Source organism: Vanacampus margaritifer, chromosome 9 (assembly GCF_051991255.1).
Source record: "Vanacampus margaritifer isolate UIUO_Vmar chromosome 9, RoL_Vmar_1.0, whole genome shotgun sequence".
Taxonomy (NCBI): Eukaryota; Metazoa; Chordata; class Actinopteri; order Syngnathiformes; family Syngnathidae; genus Vanacampus; species Vanacampus margaritifer.
In genome coordinates, this window is record NC_135440.1 from 27,878,636 (window position 1) to 27,896,314 (window position 17,679).

General features: G+C 44.3%; 1 protein-coding gene across 1 annotated transcript; it reads right to left on the reverse strand.

Annotated features, from left to right (window-relative positions):
* Window positions 1-1,757: 1,757 nt before the first annotated feature.
* Window positions 1,758-17,648, reverse strand: rprd2b (regulation of nuclear pre-mRNA domain containing 2b). Its single transcript, XM_077575121.1, has 10 exons — window positions 17,424-17,648; window positions 9,451-9,580; window positions 9,052-9,359; window positions 7,580-7,632; window positions 7,369-7,495; window positions 7,092-7,267; window positions 5,999-6,278; window positions 5,678-5,914; window positions 5,339-5,509; window positions 1,758-5,259 (listed from the first exon to the last, which is right to left on the reverse strand). The coding sequence occupies exons 1-10, from the start codon at window positions 17,635-17,637 to the stop codon at window positions 3,392-3,394; spliced, it is 3,564 nt and encodes a 1,187-aa protein (XP_077431247.1). The 5' UTR covers window positions 17,638-17,648; the 3' UTR covers window positions 1,758-3,391.
* Window positions 17,649-17,679: the final 31 nt, after the last annotated feature.

The window sequence follows — 17,679 nt, forward strand, 5'->3', positions numbered from 1 at the left end:
GCGTTTATTGAGACACCGATGATAGTAAAATAATCCAAGCGGGTAGTAGTTAATAATAGTGTTTAACAACAATTTTAAAGCAATTGTTCCCAGGCTGGGAGAACTGATATTAGGACAATGGTATGTGTTGTACCCGACTTTGAACATACGATGGCGCTAAAGCTGTTTCCAGTGATTTGTTACATGTTAGTGACGTCACACCAAAAACATGACTTCACTGTGGCAGAATGTAATGAGTTTAGCTGCATCACAGTGTCTGCCCAAGCGTGAAAATTAAACCACAAAATGTCCGATATAGTGGATAAGACGTATGACGTGTATCAAGAAGCTTTTATGAAATAAAAACAATGAAGCTCTACTTGGAATCAATCAGGCAGATTTTGCACTCGGTTCACAAAAAAAACATTACTGAACATGGTGAAAGTAGTATTGTGAGTCATTACAACTCACATGCAAGGAAAAAAAGTTTTGTTTGTTATCTTCCCATGAGACGGTACGAATAAAATTATGGATGGCTAAACAATGTTATGTGTGGTGCTGAACTTTTAAAAGTTAGTAAATGCATACAAAACATGACTACAGCAAAACGTGCCGGAAATAACCAAGTGATGCGTGGAATAGAGCATGTATGTGGGAAAAATGCATTTTAGAATCTTTTTTTTTTTTTTTTTAAATGAATCATAATGATGTATTTACAAAACTGTGTGCATGTGGTGTCACTAGAAAGGATTGGACACTCCCACATTGGTGATGCAGCATCTTTGATGAAACTTTTCCTAACCCTCCACTTTTTTTTTCTCAAATTTCAAGGAGAGAGTTGGCTATTTATAGTTTGTGGCAAACAACTAAGCTGAGAGCTCGAAGCAAATAAATGACAGAAAGTGGAAAATAAGCATGTTCAACAATGTGCAAGAAGTTGAAGAGACAACGTGCGTCCACTTGCATGTGAACTTGAGCACGATACATCGCATTTCCTCATATAGTGGCTGGGGGAGTTTATTTACTCGAATGAAGTCGGCGGGAGGGCGGCCTTCTGCTACTACGCAAGTAAAACAAAACAATTAAAGGACAATTATGGAGAAATAAAAACCGTATGCCGCAGAGGGAAAACATCAAACACCAATCATTTTCATCTCCACAGATAAAACAGTCAAAATCGTTTACACATTTCAATCCAGTCCCAAGACTATGTAATTTACAGTGCTGCCGTTTTGGTTAGCAACAGAGTTCAAATGGGAGGCATTTATTTATCCGGTGAATAACGTTCCTGGCAACTATATGATGGACGGCCATTATTTGAGGAAATGCGGTAGGTTGTTAGATGAGAAATGTGCCGACACAAATTGTGTTGGATGTAAATAAGGTGAGACTTTGACAGCAGTGACAGCAGTTATGCACATGTCACAATTTGACAGTATGCTCAATGTGGACGACAGCGAGGTGCGAGGCAGCCTCGAATCCTGCAGAGGGAGAAGGACGGTTGTTTTTTTGCTGACAAGACGGCGAGCGCACAGGCTCTCGGAAGCAGAAGACATTTAAGACAGTGACGAGACGAGGGTGATTTGACAAGATTACAACTCGAATATTCAAATAACAGTGGTCCGAACAATCCTGGTCGATGCAAACGTGTTTCACCGTGATGTAGCCACATCTTGAATTTGAGGCCATAAATGGCAGCTAGACAAGAAAAAGAAGCGCACATTAACTACAAAGGGCTATTTATTCAAGAGTGAATAAAATAATCCCTCCCGCCCCACTTTGATTTGAAACTCTGGATTTTATTCAAGTCAGGACATGCAAGAGCTCCTCAAAGTACTCGCAGACACCCCGTGAACGCTTTCCATCCACCACGCCAACGTGAAGCGCGCTCTGGCAAACAAGTACACTGGTGCCTTGAGATGTGAGCCGAATTTGTCCCGTGACCATGCTCAATACTCAAAACACTTGGATCCAGAATCAGAGTTCCCACTGAAATGAATGCAAATGCCATTCCTCCGTTCCAGCTTTTTCTTTGCGTTTTTAGTACGGGGGGGTGGAAAGCATACTAATACTGTAAAACACGCAAGTCCTAATTTAAACAAAGTCAAGAATTGAACCGTTTGTGCACGACGACCTTCAATTATGCAATCCAATGAATTTGGCTGCTCCTTGTGGTGTGCCCGCCTTGGCCACCGGAGGCAATCTACTACCACGGAGGGACTCAATGCTCTATTAGTCACTTTTCATACAGGACATTCAAAATAGGCCTTTAAATAGCGTTACACGATCTGTCTAAATGTCTTATGTCACCATTTGTTTGGAATATTTCTTGTATTCCAAAATCGATGCCAACTGCGAGCATGTAGTGTTTTTATGTATGTTAGCGTTAAGATCCCATGAGTTATGCATAGTTTAAAAAACATAAGGTGTAATTGTTGTTTTCTGCCTAATTTGACAGTAAATTTCAACTGGGAGTGGCCTTAAACATCTGGAAGCCTCGTTTTTGATGAATTGTTCACAATTTGCCAAACTCGTATCTCAAGGTACCACTGTATGTTTGAAATTTGAATTAGGGATGAGCATGTTTGTACATTTACTTGGTTGTGGAGGGAAGTATTAAATATAATTTTAATGGGAGGTGAAAATCTCTCCCATCATACCGTTCTTCAGACAAACAAAAAAAAAAGTCTACTCGTTTGCCCATCCCTAATTAAAAGACATCATTATTTCTTCTTAGCCATGTGCTGGATTAAAAACGAAACAAAAATGAACAAATAAAACCGACATTCGGAGCTAAGTGTGCGTTTCCAAGGCCTCCATCACAGTAACGGCAACAAGCTGCAGCAGGGAGCATCATTTACAAGATTTGAAGAGGCGGAAAAACAAAAATAAAAAACAGTCAGTCACACGTTTATATTTACAAGCAAGAAGGGAGGGACAGACGGGAAGAGAAAATTCGTAGTGCGAGGAGACAAGCGTTATTTACATCAGGAAATTGTGGAAGTGACTTCAAACACCGCGTGCGACAGTACACACATTCATCCGTTCAGGAAAAAGCAACTTTGGAACAAGTCGCGTTTGGTGACTTGGAATCGGTTCACTTTTTTGTTTTCCTGCGTAGTAAATGAGAGCTTGCGTGAAATATATGAACACAGTAAGGAATTAAAATAAGATGTGTAGCCTCGATGCTACTTTGATCTCCCAAACTGCGTCTGGAGAGAAGCTTGTACAACACGGTGGACTAACCATTCTTTGAAGATTTAATGGACTACGTACACACAAGTGTTATGATTCAAAGTAGGTAAATATAATATCTAGGCTCATACCAGCAAGGCAAACACACACTGCGGTGGCTTTAGGCTAGCGTCGCTCGCTCGCTCCCTCAGCAAGCACGTCACACAAGTGGGCCACTTCAGTAGCGCGGCTGGAAGGGTCTCTTCTGCCCGTGGAAGGGGCCACCGGCGAAGGGAGGGCCGGGACGCTTGTTGCCGCGGAACCTGCCGCCACCCGAGTGCTGGCCTCGCTGCGCGGGTCTGTGCAAGTTGGGGCTGGACAGCAAGGCTGGCCTTTGAGTAGGCAGCGCCAGGAGGGGCACGGGACTGGGAGGGTGGCTGCGGGGTTGACCGCTAGGACTGGCTGGCGGGTTCTGCCCGGGGGCCGCCGCGGATTGAGCGAGAGCTCGAGCGGGCACGCCGTCCAGCGCGGGCGACGGTGGCGTCGAGGGAGACGTGGGCGGAGGGTGGAGCTTTGGGGGCTCCTTCACTCGGCCCAGGAGAGGCGGAGGCGGGCCGGGCGCGCCCGGGCGGTGGATAGGGGGCGTATGGCGGGCGGCAAAAGGCTCCTTGACTGTGCCCGGACGAGGCAGTTTGGGAGGCTCGCCTAACAACGAGAGGAGTGGACGAGGCGAGGAGCGGTTGACCCTGGGGCCTCCTCGCTCCGGACCGTCACGTCTGCCTTGCATGCGGTCCACAGGTAATAAAAGGCCACCTACCATGACCGCGGGGGGCAAAGAGGGAGATAGTGTGGGAGACATGGGAGGCGGGGGAGGTCGAGGTATAGTCGGGGGTGCGCCAAAGAAATGGGGTGAAGGAAGGGGCGGGTGCAAAAGGTGGGAAGGGGGAGGAGTCTGCAGACTCTCGGCATGGTAAAGCATTTGGAACGCAACTTGGGGTGGGGGGGGAGGAGGGAGCGGGTGAGGGAGCGGGTGAGGGAGCGGGGGAGGAGGTGGGGGGTGAGTGAGGAGGTGGTGCGGGGGCGGCATGGCGAGAGGCAGATCCCCACTGCCTCCCTGGCCAACGCTAAGGGGAGGGGGGACGGCCGAATGAGCTTCCATGTACTCTTCCTCTTCGTACCACATCGACGCCCCCGACCGAGCGCCGGCCCCTCCCCCTCGCCGAGAGTCTCGGCCAATCACGCGGATGCTCTCCACCGTCTTGATTCTTTCTCCTGCGGGGGGCTGGTTGGAATAGCCCACGGTCTGGATGGGGGCGCCCTCGCTACAGGGGGAAACGAGGGTCTCAATGCGGTGGTAGCCCCCATTGTCCTTAGCGTCCCTACCTGGCGACTGGACACCTTTCAGCTTGTCCTCTCTTTTGCCACTTGGACCTTCCTCCGATCCCGCGCTTGCTTTTCGGGAGCCAGCCGAGAGTCGGCGCTCCGCTTTCGCTCTGGTGTTTCCGTCTGCCGTCGCACCCTGACTGTGTTGTGCGTCTTTCTTAGCCTTGGCGAGCTCGCTGTTGGGCGCGGACGCCGCCTTCTTCCTCTTAGCTTCGTCGCTTCTTTTCGTACCTCCGTAGCGCGAGGAGGCAAAATCGCCGTCATTGTTACTTCCCGACGGCGTGATCACAGCGTCCCAAGGTTCGCTGCGATATGCCGTGGGTGAAAGGTTGTTGCTGCCAGAGGACCCCAAAGACTCGGGCACGCTCCCGGGCGCGTCCATGATCTCGTCTTGAGTGGGGGTGCCGGCGCCCTCGTCGCGCACCGGGGTGCCGTCCACGCCGTCGGGACTGGCGTCACCCAAGGCCAGGCTGAAACCGGGATTACCCTGCAAGAAACTGTTGATTTTAGATTCGAGACTGGGAGGCGAGACGGCAGCGGCAAGGCGGGGAGGCGGGGACAGCTGACGGTTCTTTTCCCAGACTCTGTTCCTGCTCGGCGTGTCTCGCTTCAGACTGTTTCCCACTGTGGATTTCGCTTTCGGGGTCTTTGATGCTGCCGTTTCTGGGGAAGCTCGAGTGGGCTGAGCGGAGTTTGTCACAGTGTGCAGGAGAGAGGACAAACCTGTAAGAAGACCAGGACAGTGATTAAAAAAAAGAAGTCATTTCTAACTTTTTGACAGAGTCCAAATACATTTGGATACCTGGTGTGTTTTTTTTGGACAGCGCGTTCAGTATGCCAACAGGTGAAATGTCAACACGTGACAAAATACTGGCAAGAGCCGGGCTGGCCGGGCTGGCTTTGGAGGCTGCGGCCTGGGCCGACGGGGTGCTGCTGGGTGCTGCTCCTGCAGCCGGGCGGGCTGAGGGGCTTCCTGCTTGCACACACAAGAGAGGACAATTAAATGCTAATCGTCCGTCCACTTTCTTTAGCACTTGCTCGGTGCCAGCCAATTACAGGACATTTACACAAACACACAACCATTCACGCTTACACACACACACACACACACACACACACACACACACACACACACACACACCTGTGTTCTTCATGGCGGCTGTAAGTGAACTGAGGATGGAGCTGATCTTTCCCAGGTCCACCTTAGCCATGTTGACTCCCAGAGGAGTGCTCGGCGTTTGAGAGGCCAAAGTGGGCGTGGCTGGGGTTACCGTGGCAGCGGTGGTTGCCTTTGACGCTTTGGTAGGTGTGCTCGGAGTTTTGGGGTCTGCGTCCAGCTTGGCAACAGAAGGCGACATCTCGTCTGTCTTGTCACCTGCTTATGCACATAACGGAGAAAAGATGTTTTCAGAAACGCGCGACAAGCCAGCTCACAAAATGACGACACAACGTGCGGTCTGACCAGCCGTTGAAGAAGAGCACTCCTCTTCGTCAGACGCGTCCATGTCCTCTCTGCTGTCGCTCGGCAGGTCCCCTTCGTCCATGGCCTTGCCGTCCAGCTCCGGGTCCACCTGCGCTCGGGCGGCACCCATCCCTAGGAAGGGGGAGTCGGAGCCGGTGGGGGAGGGCGCGTCTTCGGAGGGCGAGGGGATGGGTGAGTCTTCGGGCCCGGGTAGAGTCGACTTGAGGGAGTCCAGTTTCCTTTTGAGACTGGCCACACGGTTGGCAAAAGAACTGTATGCCTGCGCAGGTGCACACAAAACTGTTAGGTTAGGCCTCGGTGGCACTCATTCACTAGCAGCCATTTTGACTGAAGCAACCCCCTTCGCTCCCGGCCGTTTCACTGGATTTCAACTGATTTTGCAAGGCCCACAGAATAGTGTGTTCTATTGCTATCAAAACATTGAACCTACCAAAAGAAAAATGAGTCCCTTCTTTCATCAGGAAAAAAAAAAAGTATATATTTCTGTTTCCGCATGCCAGCTAAAGGATCATCTGTGGTCAAAAAAGTGTGATTAATCTGAGACAATACACGATCAATGGAATATTCAAGCGATTTAAGTTTGACAGCACTAATTAGAATATAGCTAAGTTTCATCATTATTCACAAATCTATTTAAAACAGTGGGGGAAAGAGCTTTTTGCAGCACGGCCCTGGCTGATCTCTTATACTCTGCTGCCAGATGCTGGCCGTTTTTGTAATAACTACCATTTCTTCAAGCATTCGCTTCAGTTCAGAGGCTGCATCAAAGCCTTCTGTATGCTCTAGCATAAAATAAAAATGTTATAAAAAAAAACATCTATATACGTCTTTGGGACCATGGCAATATTTAAAATAGAACATATTTATATGTTTTCAGGAGCAAATGAGTTTAGTTGGTAGGTGACTTGAGCTAGGCTGTTGCGTCACTGTGACCTTTCTCCTGGCTCTGCATTCCTATCAAAAGCACATTTAAACGGATTGATTTGGCCTAGCAATACCAAGATATCAATTTCAAGAGAACCTTTGCACCGGCCGCTGGCTCGACGGCCCTCATAACAGAAGGAACACTCACATTAGCCACAATCTTGACCTCCTTGTACTGCGTCTCGTAGAAGATGTCGGCGTTCTCCAAAGCTTCCAGCAGGGGCGGGCCCGTCTTCAACTCCTCCTCCAAGAAGCCCACAAACTCCTGCAGCTTCTGACTGCCGTCCTCAAAATCCTTGGCTAACTTGTTCCCTCCCGCCTTATCTGAAATCCGTTTAAGGTTGGAACGAAAAGAAAAAAAAGGTGTAAGACTCAATTTGGAGACCAGATGAGAATGGAATGAATGTTGTTGGAAGAATTTGAACCTTTCAGCCTCTTGAGAGCTTCTGTGCCGCAAATGTCCAGCCTGAGAGCAGCGAGCTGCTTCTCCCTGAACTCCTCTTCACCAACGGCCTGTTTGTGTCCCGACAGCTGCTCTATAAGGGAGCTGGACTAAAAAGACACCGACGGAGAACCAAATCATTTGACTATGTGTGAGCACTGGAAACAAGGCATCAACCTTTGTACAAGACTTACTGCAAACTCTTCAACGATCTTGGACTTGATTGCAGCTTTGGTCTTGGCTGGAGCTAAGCATTGAGAAATGTATATTAAAAATCGGCCTTATGCTTAACAGTGCAGTTGGTAATACATTTTACAATCGGCGTGTGCTTTGTGAATGAATGAAATGCGATGCGTTTGCTCTTTTTAACAAGCCTTTAGTGGATTCTGCCCTCTGTTAGGAAAAATCGAGCACGGATTAAAAAAAAAAATCTCAACCAAAAGCAATAAACCAGACCCTATCGCTTGTTTCTAAATACTGTAATAACTAGGGGTGTCAGGCGATTACAATTTTTAATCTTCATTAATTGCAGGACCTCTATAGTTAACTCACGATTAATTGCAAAGTATATATCTGTTCTAAATAGTCTAAGTTTCATATTCATTAACTCTGACTGCCAAAAACGTTAAATAACGTTTAGTAAAATCCTATGGAGTGCCAAAGACGTTAAAAGACGTTTGTTTCAAAACAGAGGTGAAACTAACCATTTTCTGTTGTTGATTACTGAAGAACGGAATAAGGTAGAAACAAACTTTTTTTTCTGATGAAAGATGAGAGTCCAATCTTTCATTTGGTAGTATGTGTGTTTCCATAGTCCAAACACAACATTTTCTGTGGACCTTGAAAGATCAGTCAAAATGCTTAAAATCGGCTGGCACTGGGGACAACCCGTTTCTGAAAACGTCTGGCAGTCAAAGAGTTAACATAAAAGTGGGGAAAATGTGTTAAACTAAGAAATATGGGTGCATCTTTTAATCATTCACACAGTAATTTCATAACTCATAAAGTTGAGTTAAAATTAAAAAGATGGATTGTACTGTAAAAAATATGTGATATTAATTTGTGTTGCAGTCATTTTTCTGCCACTAGATGGCATAATTGCGTTTGTAAGACGGTGGCAGCTCAGTGCATTTTTCTTTTCATATTAAGAGCTCTCTAATCTTCCAAATGAAGTAACTTGTGAAACTCTACACAATATTAAAATTGCAAAATACAACTTGAACCCAGTCTCCACAAATATATGCATTATTATTTAATTTATTACTGCTAAACTTTGACGTGGACGTGTCTGCTGCGTTGCAACAGGAATTCCGCCCAGCGGTCATTAATAGCGCGTTAAAAAAATTCATGGCGTTAAAGGAACTTTAAATTAACCCAAAATCAACGCACTAATTTTGACACCCCTAGTAAGAACTATAAAACCCCATACAGCCCAAAAAACAAGTCTCGACATACAAAACTAGGAAGGTAACGATATCCAAACATCACAATCCGATACACATCACGCTATGAACACTAGATATGATAATTAGCGCACGATTGTGCAAAGAGCATCAACATGTTGAAATTAAAGAAGCAGTTGCGCTGTATGCTGAAGCTCATGTTGCCGTTTTAGGAAGTGCATGTGGGGCCCGCCCAACCAAATGCGTTGGTGCTGCACGCTTACCAGTCACAGGTGGCGTCTCTTTTCCTTTTTCCTTTTCCTTCACCTTGCCTTTTTCTTTCGGCTTCTCACGTTCCTTCTCGCGATCCTTCTCGCGATCCTTCTCGCGATCCTTCTCGCGATCCTTCTCGCGATCCTTCTCGCGATCCTTCTCGCGATCCTTCTCGCGATCCTTCTCACGATCCTTCTCACGATCCTTCTCCTTCTTGTTCAGGTTGCTTTTCAGCTGTGTGAGGAGCTCCTCAGGGTACACACTGCGTTCCTCCCAGATCGACAAGATCCTTTCCACAGATTTGCGCACCTTGGCGTCTCTGACACACACACACACCAACAACGCATTTCAATTTCACTCATCAGGAGAGAGATTTGGAGGACAAAATGAACAAGAAGTTGATGGCTCACTTGATGAGGAGGGTAGCATTTGGGAGAACGTCAGCAAAGGCGGCGCGGAACACGATAGCGTTCTTTCGTTTGCAGTTCTGTATGACATCATTTGCAAGGTAGAAGAGATTCAACCGATGATTGTTGTCGGCTGAAAAAGGAAACACAGACAGGCTTGGAAATGTAGAGACAACAAATGGATTTTCATTCAGGGATTGTAAGGCAGAAATACAGTCATTTCTGGACTATAAGGCGCACCTGACCATAAGCCGCGCTAGCTAAATTTGGGGAATACTCAAGGTTGTTACACATATAAGATGCACCAGACTATAAGCCGCAGGTGTTTGAATGTTACCGCTACTTTCTTTTCCATAATGAGGGCGCAAATTGTCTCGCTCTCGTTCTATCTCTTCTTCTGTATTTGGGCTCACTTGCTTTGGTTTGCTCTGCCTGATGCTCATGCGCTTTCTTTATAGTGCGCCCCCTTGTGATCTGATGGATAAGCCGCATCTTTGTATTAGCCGCAGGGTCGAATGCAAGTGAAAAAAGTAGCGGCTTACAGTCCAGAAATTAATGTACTCAAATTGTGATGTCACACATTAGCGCTGTCACTATCAAATATCTTTTGAATAGATTATTCCGTTCATTAATTGAATACAAATTTATTTTGATATAAAATGTACTGCAAAACTACCCCCCCCCCCCAATTATTTAGTTTCATTATGAAACAATAATACCAAATAAACAAGAATGAAACAATATCACACAAAAGGGAATGATGATGTACATACCAATTTTTTTTTGTTAAACAGAGCACTTCTGGGTGCTGATTATTGAGAAGGGCGAAATTTCTGGACTTCAGGTTCAATTACATGTCAGTAAAAAACATTTTTTTTTTTTTATAATAGATTGAAAGGTACTGTATGATGTTTTTCCGTTGTTTGTAAAGACAACATTCAAAACTGACGCTCGAGGAAGCCGAGGTCCGCAGCCAACCAGGAACGAGCGTGAAAGCAGGCCATAAGAAATCCGGTGGACTATAACTTGAAACTATTATTTTTTTTCTATGAATTGATTATGATTCAGTTACTAGTTTTGTCCATAACATGTCTGAAAAAATGAGAAATGTCGCTCATTGTTTCCCGAAGTACAAGCTGATGTCTTCAAATGATTTTGTCGATCAAACACAATCCGTCCATTTTCATGAAGGACTACGAATGAAGGCCAACATTGTCGCTGACATGACTTTTTGGAGACCATAACATGTTGGTCACATCCTTGTGTTGCATGAACAAACAAACAAACTAAGTACATTTTTTTACCTCTGAACTGATGTAGTAAAAAGAAAAAGAAAAAAGTGTGTATAATTGATTGCATCTTTAAACAACAAAACCAAAATGGCGCACACCATTTGGCTAAAACTTGAGATGGCATGAAAACGACATCACGATTAATGTGACCAAAATTAGAACAAAAGGGAGTCATTTTCTACTCATTTCCCTTTTTGAAACGGACAGCTACGTCTTATTTACGCAATAGATTTATGGACTATCACACTTTGCCATGAAGTGATTTTTTTTATTGTTTGGTCTGCCAGAAAACAAAGTAAAGTAATAGCAGATGTTTGCAAATGAGGGCTGGATACGAACATCAATCCATCAGTGCGTCACAATGCAATTTCAATGGGGTACTGCACAAACGCTATTTTTAGAACGCAAGGTCACGTGACTGGATCAATGTGAACGGGGATCAACTTCCGGACGTCCAAAAGAGCAGTTGAATGCCGGCAAAGTGAGCCTTTCACCTTCATATGTAGTAAACATTTTTGTTGGAGGCCATGCATGCTCCTTTGACAATCCTAACCCGTAACCACCGGCCACCGCCGCCCCGGAGAAGAGCCAAGCCATTTTCTTTCTTTTTGTTTGTTTGCCGTTTGGCCCTACCCCGCCTGCCAGACGATAAGAATGAATGACGAGGAAAAATGCTAAAATGGCTTTGCCACTGTTCGAAAAAAAAACTAAAAACTTGACCTCTGGATCAGGTCGTCTCTTTTCCTCGTCTTTTTCAGCCATCTCCACTCAAGCCATCTCCTTAATTAAACATCAGCATGTCTTCGACATCTATTCCAGTTATTTTGGCACCAGAGATATCATTCTCGGACAGAATTTGTAGATTTAGCGCAGTAGACCGTTTAAATCCGTTTAGCATGACCGGCCGGTCGAGTTTGACCCCCTCGCTTAGAATTAAGCGTGGTGACGTATATCTTGCGTTCAACAAATACTTTGAATGGATTGAACTCCTGGCCGGCGAGTGTCAGCGACAGCAGCAAAACCGGCAACAGCAGCAGTCGCAATGTGAAGGGAAGGCCTTCCTTGAAATCGCAACGATCTCTCGGAACGAAAATACTGCAACAACACGACAAAGCTGCGCAGTCACGTACGTTGACAGCATGCGGGTGCCGACCGTGTAACAAGCCGTGGTTAAATCACAGACGCGACTCCACTAATCATTTTACCTGCAAACTGCCGGCAAGTCTTTGGCAGTGGTATCAAAGTCCGGTCCTCGAGGGCCTGAGTCCTGCATGTTTTGTTGGTTTTCCCACGTTCAACAAAGCTCATTCATATTTTAGCTGGTCAGCATTCTATGCACGAGCGTGATAATCATCCTGGATTCTTGATCATTGGATCAGGTGTGTTGGAGTAGAGAAACCTCGAAAACATGCAGGACTCAGGCCCCCGAGGACCGGATCTTGACACATAGTGTCGTAGAAAACCAAGAGTTTCAAACGAGACCCTGCAGGCACTCAAAGCACATGAAGCAAAATCAACAACAAAGCCCGTCACAAGCGTCCGTCCCACAGCTCTTACATGCAAGCGATGGTTGGAATTCCAGAGTAGGAATGGAGACCTTTCGCATTTGGACCAGTTCGGTTCTGATTGCCGATACATGATCGAAACCAGTACTCAACGGTACCAATTTTAGGTAATTTTGTGCCAGTATGTGTGGTTATAAATGTGAATTTATTTAACAATAAAATCCCAATTTTTTTTGCAATTCAACATTTATTTTTTTAAACATTACAAACGATAAATAACAAAACATCATTAAATTAAAACAAATGAGCCAAAGGGGGAGGAGTAAAATTAAAGCTTGTAACATTTTGCCAACATAGAAAAGTGCTATATAAGTCCGATGCATTATTATTGTAACTCAACCATAAACAATATAAACAAATTACAAAAAACAGCACAAAGCTAAGTTGGAACGAAGATAAAAACGAAGTTTTGAAAAATGCAAAGCCTGCCTCACACCGTGCAATGAGTTCCACGTTTTCCCGCTCGGACCAACATTTGGATGTGGCGTAGGACTCCAAAATGGCGGCACCGGTGTAGTGGCCAAAGTTATGTCAAAACCCCGTTTAGTCTTAATGGTGTCATAACGATCAACACAGCTGCTACCAGGTGGGATTTAACAAAAGAACACGCACAACAAATACACACAATAACGACAATATATCGCATAATCATTATTAACTATTTTAAAAAATGCACCTCATGGCATGCTTGGCAGTCCAGCGTCAAATGGAACTATTCTTTTCATTATCATGCATGCACTTGGTTTATTTAAGTCACAGGTGTCAAAATCCAGTCCTTGAGGACCGGAATCAAATGATCAGCTCGTCAGCAAACTCATTGAATCAGGTGTGTTGGAGGAGGGGAAACCTCAAAAAACATGCAGGACTGCGGCCCTTGAGGACCGCACTTTGACACCTGTGCTGCTTGACGCTATTTTGCAGCCATGTGACACGCGGAGGTTGATGTAAACAATAGACATCATGTGATTTAGCAAGCTGGAGTTCATTCGTCCATTTAGCAGAACGAATTGACGGAAGACATTTTCAAGTGCGGCTGCGACGACGCGACTGCACAAGGCGGAGCGTGCCAAGATGGGACGCGGGCTGGCTATTCCCAATGAACCGGTTACATGACGTTGGGAATCCGGCACACCACCTCCGTCAATCTGGATGAAATTCCATCCAAATGCGACTGAGGGGTTTATATGGAGCATTTTCAATCCGTTATTGGCGTCATTCTAATGGGAAGACAAGGCTGCGGGTAAATGCAGGTTACAGGGAGCAGAAACTCTTTGAAAATGTATTTATTCCTTTTATTACTGGAAATATCTGAAACTATTTGGTCATGCTTTTTATTTCCATTGATATCTTCTTTTTGGCAAAAGTATGCAGGCCTCTGACATCTGATCATTTTATAGAGCTGCACTACTGGACCCATTTAGAGTTTTAGACAGGTGTGTTCAATGTCACTTAAAAATAGGGCCAAAAAATAAAAACTCAATGTTTTTCGGTCATTCAGGATGATTACAATTTGAATCTAATAAACCCAACATTTATTTAAAAATAATTCCTGTGCAAAATGTTCAGACGACAATAATATAAACTGATTCTCAATCAGTTTTAAGGTCAACTTAACTTTCAGTTTGTGCTTAAATGCCACATTTAAGTGTTTGGTAGCTTAATTTGTAAACAAGTCTTGTAAAACACCCACCCAGCATTTTGCCACTTTGTCCAAAATTACAACTCACAATAACATTTGGATTGTAACAGAACATAAAAACAGCAGCTTTCAATAATCCAGAAGAAGACAAAAGTATATTTATTGATGTAATTTGCTAAATTTCATGATTTAGCAAATTTTCAACGATTCAATCTTGAAATGGCGATTAATTGAATGAGCAGTAATTGGATTTATTGACAAGCCCTTCTTGAAAATAAAGTGAGAAACGATAAGCAGTCATAGTATATTGCAGAGTTTCCCAAACTATGTTAATGCTTGGGTGGGCCACCCAAGCAAAAAATGGCCACCACCCAAGAAGTTTTCAAGAAAATTTACTAAAAATATATAATTTTTTTTTTTTTCGTGTTGCGACAGGATATATACTGCATGCAACATTAGTTCGCCGTCACAGGACTGAGACGCACCTCCCGTCCACCCACCTGAGTAGATTTCAAATCTGTGGGAAACACTGTATTGTATAATTTTTTTATGAAAAAAGTGAAACTATTTATAACGTGGTATTTATTGTGATATAAAATGGCTTGTTTTGTGATAGACCCCCCCCCATATTGCTCAGCACTGCTTCACAGCAAGGAAAAAAATGGTCACTGGTCATTCAATATTAAAGGGAATAAATAATGTAAATATATTTTAAAAAAAAAAAGACCACGAGAATTGAATCCGACATTTAATTGGTTATCGGAATTTGTCTGCCAAATTTAAGAATCAGCATTGGCCTTAGAAAAAGAAAAAGAAATCGCCATCGGTCAATAACAAATTACTACAACCAAATCATCTGCAATTATTTTGAAGGATGCAACAATTTAAGTTAGCATTCTGCTAACGGTTGTTGACGTCACTGTATAACCTGCATTCTATCAAACATGTAGACAAGCAAACAATACATGAAATAATCATCACAATAATAATAATAATAATAATAATAATAATAATAATAATACATGGGATTTATATAGCGCTTTTCTAGACACTCAAAGACGCTTTACAATGGAACGGATACATTATTCGTGCACTCACACATTCACAATGCGGTGACGTTAAGCTACTTAAGTAGCCACAGCTGCCCTGGGGCAGGCTGAAGGAAGCGTGGCTGCCAAGGTGCGCCTACGGCCCCTCCCACCACCACCAAACATTCGCACCTTCCATACACTAAGTGTGAGTAGCACTGGAGGCAATGTGTATCAAGTGCCTTGCCCAAGGACACGACGGCACATGGCTCGGGAAGAGCGGGGGTGGAACGGCCGACTTTCTGGTTGCTGAGCGACCGTCTCGACAGCCACGAAAAATTACAGATAAAAAAAAGGTAAAAGTCTCCAAATGCTGCCAGCGTTTGAATGACCACATTGATTGCTAAGCATTGGCTAAATAGAGAGACAATTGAAAACAGCCCAGAGATGACCAAATGCCAACAAGCCAATATAAAACAAACAATGAGTCCGAAAGTCAAGTTTCATGCAAATAATGCAGATGGCAACACGGGAACGTAAACAGCGATTATGAGCCTGCCAGCGCTTACGTTTGCTGCCTGCAACTAACATTTATTCCACTAAGCCATTCATTTGTCTAGCATTTTTTCCCAATTATTCAGATAAAAACGTTTTCCATCTTTTTTTTAGTGACAGGCCGAGTGTGCATAACCTCAACATGACATTTCCCTTTTTTCGACAGCAAACTAGCCCAGTGATTCTGCTGTGCCGCCATTTTGTTTCATTGCTTCAGGACATGATGAAGTCAACACAACTAACAGAATGATGGCGTATTGAATTGAATTGACGACCTTGTTAAACCTCTTCAACGACGAGTCGTTTCGGATCCCCCAAAAATGACGCTACATGAGCTCAAATGGACGTCGCTCACCAAAGATGGCCACTTTTGATTTGCAGGTTTGAAGACGCGACTTGGCTCGTTCCAAAGTTCAGAAAAGAGTTTTTAAGAATGTATGGTGGAATACTTTTATATTCTTCCAGAAGCCAGCTCAAAACTTTGATAAAAAGCAGGAACATTAAGCAGCGCTTCCAAACAAAACACAAGCTTGCACAAACGTATCCGCTGAATTCAGAGGCCAAAAATCACAAGATAAGCAAAGTGAAAGCCTCAAATGGCAGAGCTTCACGACTGACAAGCCAACAGAGAGCAAATGAACATCTGCTCTGGGTAGCTTTTGATTTCGGGAAAAGGAGAAAAAGCATTTAGCAATGTTCCCGTTGTAAAGGAAGAAACACGTCTCCTGCTCGCGTTATTTTGCCAGGAATCGGGTGAGAACTACAAGAACAAATTCTGCGCCAGTTAACGTGTGCCAGCTCATGCTATAGTGGTTAGAGTGGTCGTACTAAACGTTTGTTTTGTTTTTATTTGTTCATTTTTCCTTTCGGATAATCACACAATTTACAACATTCACTTTTCACATACAATTATACCCGAAAAGAGTTCAAATGCCGCTCTGTACGTTTTTTTTTAACTACATTTTTTTTTTCTTGCAGCCAGTCGGGGAGTTGAAAATGGGCTAGTTTGCTTCACCCGTTTATTGAACAATTATTGCATTTTATTTTAGTAATTAAGGAAATAAAAGATGCTTTTACAGCATTTCAAAAGACGCAAAGTGTGTCCTACTCTGCGCAAAACAAAATAAAAACTTGCGATTGACCAATTAGCCACTGTCTTCTGTGTTTTGGGGAATGTGTTTATTCCTGTACATGCACTGTTGTCCTGTAGATTGATCAAATACGTTTGTTTTATGGTAAAGATAGGTTAGTTTTTCATGGATAGCAAAACCTCGTATATGACACACCACAAAATAAAAAAAACGTTTGATAATGTTGGACAAGATGGCTACGACAACCAAAACATTTTTAAATCCACTGCGGACCTTTGCCCTGAAAAAATCCTTGCAACTGGACCCCTCCGAATATTAATTGAATGACTCATCCAACAAATACACGTAGCCCAAATGGTGCAAAGCAGCACATAGACAAGTGCAACAACAAACACAACCCACGCTTTATTGACGACTGTCAGCCCAAACCTGAAAGATTCAGCACGCAAAACGACTTGAATTAAGACTTGCATTAAACGTCACAAAAGACGTAACGAGCAGGTAGCCGTACGGCGGTGGGACGTGTTTAATTCAGCAGTGCCCACGATTTCGTGACAAAAAAATAATGTTTGGACTCGGAGGCCCGACTGTCAGCAAGCTTGCAGCCAACTGGAGAAAGACATTGGCATTAGCTTGAATAAAAACATTATTTTTCTTGCATTACGAAATTCATTTGTTCCTGGGATAATTCAACACCGTTTCGTACTCTAATCCCTTGGTCAATTTGTGTCGCCTCGGGACACAATTGCACTCAAATTAGCCTTAGCTTAGCTTCGGTTTAGCGTTAGCTCGTTCGGGCTACTCACATTTCTTGATCCACTTCATCCAGTAGCGAACGACGAGACCGCTCTGCTTCTTGTTCTCAATGCACCATCCCGAGAGGCTCTGGATAGAGTCCATGGTGTTGGATATTCCTTGAAAGCGGCGGTCCAGAGATGCTTCCAACGCAGCATTAGAGCTGCGGGCTCCGTGACCGCTCGCGGCTCCGTGACCGCTCGCAGCTCCGGAACCGGCGGCCATCTTTGCTGCTCTCGCTCCGCTGTGCTCAAGAAGCTTCCCTGC

Bases quoted from the DNA above. Each gene is read 5' to 3' on its own strand.
- rprd2b (XM_077575121.1), bottom strand. From the start codon at position 17,637: ATGGCCGCCGGTTCCGGAGCTGCGAGCGGTCACGGAGCCGCGAGCGGT. The intron at 5,915-5,998 runs GTCAGACCGCAC...TATGTGCATAAG, and splicing joins GTGCTCTTCTTCAACGGCTG to CAGGTGACAAGACAGACGAG. The intron at 5,260-5,338 runs GTATCCAAATGT...GTCTTCTTACAG, and splicing joins GTCCAAAAAAAACACACCAG to GTTTGTCCTCTCTCCTGCAC.